Source organism: Varanus komodoensis, unplaced genomic scaffold, assembly GCF_004798865.1.
Source record: "Varanus komodoensis strain SLA01 unplaced genomic scaffold, ASM479886v1 scaffold2679, whole genome shotgun sequence".
Taxonomy (NCBI): domain Eukaryota; kingdom Metazoa; phylum Chordata; class Lepidosauria; order Squamata; family Varanidae; genus Varanus; species Varanus komodoensis.
In genome coordinates this window covers 4,250-12,376 of record NW_025335698.1, presented here as the reverse complement: position 1 = coordinate 12,376, position 8,127 = coordinate 4,250, and the positions used below count along the sequence as shown (strand labels likewise).

The 8,127-nt window shown below is 53.0% G+C and overlaps 1 gene segment (V, D, J or C); it reads right to left on the bottom strand.

The window, feature by feature from the left end:
• Positions 1-631: 631 nt before the first annotated feature.
• Positions 632-3,476, bottom strand: LOC123025308. The segment is given in 4 exon segments: positions 632-674; positions 2,090-2,094; positions 2,969-3,267; positions 3,393-3,476. Coding segments are annotated over 4 exon segments (408 nt in total).
• Between the last annotated feature and the right edge of the window lie 4,651 nt (positions 3,477-8,127).

Sequence of the window (8,127 nt, the reverse complement as noted above, 5' to 3'; positions counted from 1 at the left end):
CACTTTGAGTTTTCTGGTCCATTCTGAGAAAGAAGGAATTCCTTACATGAAATGCATGGAACAGAGAAAAAATGTGACACAGTGCTCATGCGTTCAATTAAGAAACGGACATGGAACTTTGCACAGAAAGGGATGGACTAGGAGATCCCTCATCGCACGGCTGCCTTGCCCCCTCATCGTGATGCAGGGAGCTGCACTTCATCTCCCCGGCAGCGAGCCAGGAAGGGACACAGCAGCGCCAAGGCATCCGGGACGAGCCCCTTCTTCACGTCTCACCCCTGGTCTGGATTGGGTGCAGTCAGCTGCAGCTCCTGCCAGTTGAGATGGTCAAATGTGCCCAAAGTGGGGCTGGAGTGCCCCCTGCAGGTGAAAGTGGTGATAACAGGCCCCAGTCCCAGAAGCTATTCTTCCATTTGAAAATGACACAGCACCAACACCAAATCATCAAACGCTTTGCTTCGAGGGAAAAAATCAGCTGACGCCCCTCTTCCTCTCCAGCCAACTGAGCAACCACACCTTCCTGGGGTTAAGACCTCCCGAGGGTAGCAAAGAAAGCCCTAAGCCTGGACAGATGCCTTTCTGAGGTCAGGGAGGCATTCCAGGCCAGGAAAAGAGGTCCCTTCTGACCAATTCAGACTCCTCCCTTCCTTCCCCTCCAAGGGGCGCCAAAGAGACTAAGTCATGGGGAAACTGGGAAAAGTGCAGGGTGGGAGCAGCCCCACGGCAACGCCCATCCCCACAACTCCTGAGAAGATGGCGGGGGGGGGGGGAGGCACGCTGGACCAGTCCGAGGGTGCATGCAGCCCAGTGCCCTCAGCACAAGTGGCCACCGGGCTGTTCAATGCCCTGCCAGCAGGATCCATGTATTCGGGCCCCTCTGGCCACGAGTGTCTACAAGTGGTGCACACAGGCAGCCTGGACTGCACCCAGGACCCCGAGGACTGGGATGTTGCAGAGGAAAGAAAGGACTCCGAAGCTACAGAAACTGGAAAAGCTGCACAGGGCTCAGCCTCCTAAGAGATCTGCAGTCCATACTGAAGAGGGCACGGCCACTGCTGACAACTTGCACGCTGAAGGGCGAGGGTCCAGGTGGGCATGCACCCAGGGGGCACTCACTTGAAAAGGACACTTGTTAAGGCAGGGTGTGAAAGCTCCCCTGAATAAGGCAAAGAAAATAAAAGAGCAACTACCCCTGGTCAATGAAAACACCACAATAAATAGACATATTGTGTAGGTTTGTCTTTGACATGGAAACCGAGTGATGGGGATCCCTGCCATTCCTCCATGCACAGAAGTGACAACGTGCCAGGGAAAGAAGCTCCAGGGTCATGGGGAGCTTTCAAAATGAGTTTGACTTTCCAGAAAAAGAGATGATTCGGAATCCCAATGGGCTTATTTTGCAGTCAGTATTGGTAGTTTGATATTTTGAGGCTGCAGCTCCGTTCCATGAAAGAAGGAATCCATTTGACAGTGTGCATGCAAAGGGGACAAACATGGAATTGTCCTCATGCTTCCATTTAAGAAATGCACACTGAATTCTGTACAGAAAGAGCTGGACCTGGGAGAGCCATCGGTCCATTGCTGCAGCTGCAACTTCTCTACCAACAACTGGGCAGGAAATGCACACAGCAGCAGTAAAGCATGAAGGACGTGCTCTTGTTTCAGCTTACTGCCATGGCCTAGATTGTGCGCAGTCAGCTGGACCTCGCTGGACTTGAGATGGCCAAATGTGCCAGANCCTTCCCCTCCATTCCAGCTCAGTGACTGAAGCTGCTCCAGGGGAGGCCAAAGCAGCACTCGCAGCTCAGTGCTGTTGAGCGGACGAGGGGAGGCTTTGTCTCAGTTCCCCACCCAAATGGGCCACTGTGAGGGATGCTGCTGCCATGCTCCCAGGCAGCACAGAAATAATCAGCCTCATCGTCGGCCTCGAGACTCCTGACGGTCAGGTACCCGTTGTCCCCAGAGCTGGAACCGGTGAACCGGTCCGGGATCCCACATCCCCTGGTGCTGCTACCAAACCACACAAAGCGAGGGGCCTGACTGGGTTCCTGCTGGTACCAGCTGAAACTGCTCCAGCTGCTCCCTCCACTTCTGACTGACTTGTTCTGAGGCCCAGAGTCAAGGAGAGAGTCCAGGCTGGATACAAAGACCCCCGGTGCTCCCTTCCGACTCCACCCCTCCCCTCCCCTCCCTTCCCCTCCCCTCCAAAGGGCTCCAACGGGACCTAACCACATGCAAACTGCGGAAAGTGCAGGGTGGGAGATGCCTGAAGGCAAACAGCATCCCCAAAATGCTGGAGGAAATCAGCAGCTGCCGCGCTTCCCCTCATGCCAACAGAGCATCCGCACCTGCCTGAGAAAGTGCTAAGCCTGCACTGACACCCTCCGAAGGTCGGGAAGTCCAGGAGACAGCCCAGGCCAGGGAGAGCGATCCCTGGCACCCCCTTCAGACTCCCCCCTCCCCTGAAAAGGGCTCCAGCAGGACATGCTCCCGGGGTAAACGGGAAAGGTACAGTGTGGGAGAAGCCCGAAGCTCAGAGCAGCATCTCTGCTTCCGCCTTCTGAGAACGGGGCCCAGGAAGAAGAGGCATGCAGGGCTTGGTTTTGTCTCAGTTGCCCAACAAGATACGCAACGGCGGAGTGGGGGTGAGAGGACAGGTGGGAACCCACAGCGATGGAGAACCAGAAACTTCACAAGGGCTGAGCTACCCAAGAGACCTGCAGCTCCGCACCCGGTATCCTCTTCAGAGCCCCTGGTGGGCTTTCTTTCTGCCCCACTACACGGCTCACGCTCCCCATTCAAATCGAGTGGCTTGCTCAAGAAGCGCCGGGGAACCAAACAAGCTCCACAAGCACAAGAAGAGCAAGGCAAGGTCCCTTCAAGCCAAGTATCGTGGCGCAGCACCCTGGAGAGGAGGAGTGCCGGTTTTTGTCTCAGTTCCCCATCCAGATGTACCACTGTGTAACGTGCTGCTGCCGTACTCCCAGTCAGCACAGTAATAATCAGCCTCATCGTCGGCCTGCAGATTTGCGATGGTCAAATGGCCGGTGTTGCCAGAGCGGGAACCGGTGAACCGGTCCGGGATCCCATCTGCCCTGCTGCTGTCACCATAGATCAGCACGCGAGGGGCCTGACCCGGTTTCTGCTGGATCCAGCTGAAGGAACCCCAGCTGCTCCCACCACTTCTGTCGCAGGAGAATTTTGCGGTTTGCCCCAGAGGCGCGGACAGGGAGGACGGCTGAGTCAAGGCAGGCTGTGAAGAGGCCCCTGGACAAAGCAAAACGGAAACACCAATTGCCCCGGTTAATGCAAATAGCAAAAAGAGGAGACATATGGAATAAGCTTCGTCTTTGCCCCCACGGTCAAGGAAAGGGCCTCCCTCCTATCCTTACAAGCGCAGAAGTGGAGAAGTGCCAAGGAAAGCAGGGCCCAGGCCATGGTGAGCTCTCCCATGGGGTCTGACCTGCCAGGAAAGGAGATGGCAGGGGAGCCCCTTCTCGCCCCTTAAATAGCCCCGAGCAGAGGAACTGCCCTCCATGCAAATGGGCCCCTTCCTTGGCTGAGCAGAAGCGGGAGTCTCCCCTGCAATCGCCCCTCCCCTTCATCCAAGGGGTGCGATGCAGCTGATTGCAAGGAGACAAATGCTCTCCTGCTTGGGGAGTCTTAATATTGGAGGGGGCCCTTCGGCCGATTCTGGGTGGGGAGGGAATATCTCAGTGTGAAAGGCTGCTGGGGATCAGGAAATGTCTTGGTTTTCATGGCACCCTCCAACTCCATGTGTTATTGGTTCAATCCAGAGCCAGGCATACCTCTCTGCCTGAGAGGACATGTGGGCTGGAGCTTTTCCTAATGAACAAAAAAACGGGGAAACCTGCATGGATGAGTGATCATCTTGTAAGAGGCTGGCTGTGGAGGAATCCTGTGCCTTTTTCCTTTAAAGGCCCGGGAGAAAAGTTAGCTTGGCTGCAGTAGCCAGGGAGGTGTGGAGTGAACGATTTCCTATGCTCGGTGTCTATATATGCTGGTACGTATGCTTGTATGTGTGGAACCAAATGCAGCGATGGGCTCATTTGTAGGAAGCTCTGTGATATTTTGAGTATCCAGCTCCATTTTATGTAGGAAGGAATCCACTTGACAGCACACCCAGGACAGATAACCAGTGGAGCTGCTCTCTGGCTCTAGTTCAGAAATGCACACTGAATTCTGCACAGAATTATCTATCCAAAGTCCATTCAATTCACAGGAACGAATGGACCGTGGGATACACATTTCCATTACTGCAGTGCATTCTTGTCATGATCTGGAGAGACGGAAACAGGCTGAGCTTTACTTCAGTTCCCCATAACTCTCCTGTCAAGGCTCAGAAGAGCTCCAAGGCACCCGGGACGTCCTCCTGTATCACGTCACTCCCAAGGTGTGGCTTGCCTTCATTCAGCTGCTGCTCCCCAGACTTGAGATTCTCAGGCGCGCCACAAATGGGGCAGGAGCTCCCCCTACAGGTGAAAGGTACAATAGTAGGCAGCCTTCTGAAAGGAATTCATAGCTTTGGAAATGAGACTGCGCAGGCAGAAAGGAATCAAAGGATTTGACTCGAATGCAAACACTTTAATTTCCTTTTCCTTCACGGAAGATGTGATCCAAAATGGGAAAATATGAATGCATGAGTGACCATCCTGCAAGAAGCAGGCTGTGGAGATATCCCATGCCTTTTCCTTTCCAAGTCCCAGGAGGCAAGTTGGCTTTGCTGCAGGAGGCAGGGAATGGTGAGGTGAACAATTTCCTATGTCCTATTTGTCTATAGATAAAGGAGTGTTAGTGCGTGTGTGCGTGTGTGTGTGTGTTTAGAATCTAAAGTGGCACTGAGCTCATTCTGCAGCCAGAACTGAAATGATTAGTGGCTTCAGCTCCGTTCCATAAAAGGAGGAGCCCATCCGACAGCATGCGCTTAAGAGCAATTAATCGTTTAACTGCCCTCATGGTCCCAATTAAGAAATGCATGCTGAATTCTGTACAGAAATAAATGGACCTGGGAGAACCCGCATTGCATGGCTGGAGTGCCTTCTTGTTGCTTTGCAGAGAGTAGAAATGTGTCGAGTGGCACTTTATCTCCCCATAAGTGAGCAGGAAAGGCTCACAAGACTGAACGCCAAGCTGTCCAGGACGTGCTCTTGTTTCCCTCACTGCCGTGCTCTAGATTGTGCGTATTTATGTTTCGGCAGATTTTCAAAAGGGCCAGACGTGGGGCAGGTGTTCCCCCTGAGGGGAAAGTTCTTGTGGCAGGCGCCCATCTCAGGAGCTGTTCATAGAGTCAGAAATGAGACGGTACAGGCACAAAGGAGTCAAAACGTTTGGCTCAAATGTCAGCACTTCCCATTTCCACCTCATGCATGGGGGGAAGCGAGGGAGGCTGCTGAGTGGCGTAAGGCCCAGCCGAGCATCTGGGCAGCTTGGGGGTCGCCTGCCTCGCATGACGTGCTGCTCTCAGTTGGCATTTTGAGCAACATACTCCCACGTCTGGAGAGAAGCATTCCAGCAAGTGCCCTCAGCGTGGTCTGAGCAGAAGTCCAGGGGCCTGGAAGGCTGAACTTGGGCCTGCAATGCGCGCAAGGGAGCCAGGCGGGCATGCGCAAGGTACCATGTCCCGGGATGCAACGTGCCTGTTGAGAGTATCCTAACTGCTGCCAAGGCAGGAACGGGAAAACAAAATTTCGTCGGAAACAAAATGTTCTCCCAATTCAGTCTAAAGATGGAATGCTGAAAGNACAGCAGGAATAAGGATATATAGCTCCACCAATTAGTTTTTCCTCTTCTGATCTTTCTTATTACTCTTCTCAGTATTTCCCCAATATGTTTACTAGTATTATCCCAGTAAATATGCCATCATATGGCATTCTTTTACAGTCAGCATACCTGGAAATGAAATCCATTGGAGAAATGGAGTAGAGACACTTTTTGAAGTCATGCTAACTGCCAATTACACCTGCCTGAAGGTTTTTTTCCCACTTTTTTAAATCCAATTCTCATGTTCTGAACGAAACACAAACACAACCTCCATAAGCCCATATTTCCGGTGAAAAGGGAAATGGGCAGCACCTGGGGTAACCTGAGGACTGATGCAGGTTAGAGAGAGAATTTGGAGAACTTCGGGGAGCCCAGGGATTGCTGAACTGCAGGATGCCCTGCAAGGGCCCACACATACTGGCAGGATCTGCGCTGCTGGTGGGGACCAAGTTGGTCTCTTTCCCAGCCCACTGCATCTCCCAGAACAGACAAAGCGAGCAAAGAACAAGCAGCGGAACCAGAGGACGGAACGCTCCCACCTGCCTCTTCCTCCCAAGGTGCTAGTTGCATCAACATGGGCGGAAGCAGGACAGGAGGGCACGAATCCCACCCACCTCGCCTTCCCTGCACTGGCACCTAGTGGGACACAAGCTCTGTCCCAGGTCGTCTGGGCGGGGTGAGGTGGGAAATTGGCTACACTGCATTTCTCAGGCCCTGAGGCAGGAATGAGCAGTTCCACCCCTAAACTCCACATGTGTCCGATGCTTCAGGTCTGTCCTGTGAAAGACGACATCCATTTGCACCCAGGCACTCAATGGGAAGGAGCACATGGAAAAGGGCGCACGATGTCAGTGGAGCTGCAAGGATTCGATGAGGCCATCGAATCCTCCGCTCCCACAAGTGGTCCCCCATCCCATCGCAGATCTGCACCTCCCTGGATTAACAAAGGCCACGCATCAGGCCGGCGTGACGTGCAGCTGTGCAGGAAGAAGCAAATCCTTACACACACTCACACAAGGCAAGGAGCTCGCACTGGAAAGGCCTGCACAGAGCCAAGGGACGTTGCTCTTGCTCCAGCCCATGTTCACCCGAGCACAAAGGACAAGGTCTGACTGGGGCATTCGGCCCCTCGTGCTGCTAGAGCTGCAGTCTGTCAACCTCGCCACGCGCGGAGCAGCATCGCCCCCTCCAGGTGACAGTCGGGATAGCAGGCGGCCATCCCAGAGCTAGCAGGCCTTTGGAAGGGAGTGAGTCAAGGGCAGGTGAATGCAGCCCTTTCGTTCGAGCGTCAACATTTGCCAGTGGTGCTGCTGTCAAGGGGAGAGTGTGATCAGCTTTGTCCCAGTGCTCAGATGACCCCATCCTGCTTCTTGGGGTTTCTGGCGGAGCCTGGCTCACATTCTGTTCCTCGTGAGTCAGAAAAGGGCTTGTACAGGCTAGTCCTTCTGGGACATGAGCAACATCTGCCCAGTCAGAAGGGTATCCAGACTTCAGCTGTATTCTTCTTGCTTGCTGTAAACCTAATTTTCTCCAACCCTGCCTAAGACCAAGATGCCCACCTGCTATTTGCATAAGACTGCTTCTCTGGCATTTTGTATGCTCCAAACCGAGGAATACAGTTCAAGCACAGTTCATCTTAGTCCTTGCTAAAAGCTGTGACTCTGTTCAAACACTGCATCAAACACTCCATCAGCCTGAATGTACATCCACTGAAGGACGTTGTTTCTATGCTCCAGCAAAATTTACAGGTCAAAGTATGAAGTATTGCTCCCCAGATCTCAATGTTATCTGTAGCTGAGAAAGAGTCCCCTAAAATGACCCGTACTGGATGAAAGCACCATTTCTTCTGCTCTTCATCCACACGGCTGCTCAGAGCGCCAATGTGATGGGAAGAATTCACCATGCATATCACGGAGCCGGACGTGAAGCAACCTTGAAGAAAGGTTCCCTGGGTTCTTTCTTCAAGAGACAAAGAATGCACAGTTTACCTTGTTTGACCAGTAATACCCCCTGCATCATTTACAAAAAGAGGCCAGTCAAATCAGCTCTCCTTCAATTAATCTGATCATTTGATCATGCTCACCTTAGTCCCCCAATCAGATCAACATTCCTCTCCAAAACTACCTGGGATTCCCATCTTGGATTGCCTTGCCATGCCATAGGTTCATATCTGAAGGCTGCAGGGGCCTGAGCTGGCCTGATCTTCCACTCCTGAGGAAAAATTTTGGATTCTTGGCATTCATGGAGGAAGCCCCGCAGATTGGATGGTGCAGTTCCAGCTGTTCAGGGAGGCAGGAGACAGGCCACCAGGGGCTTCACTTTCTTCAGGCACAGTGATTCAACAGC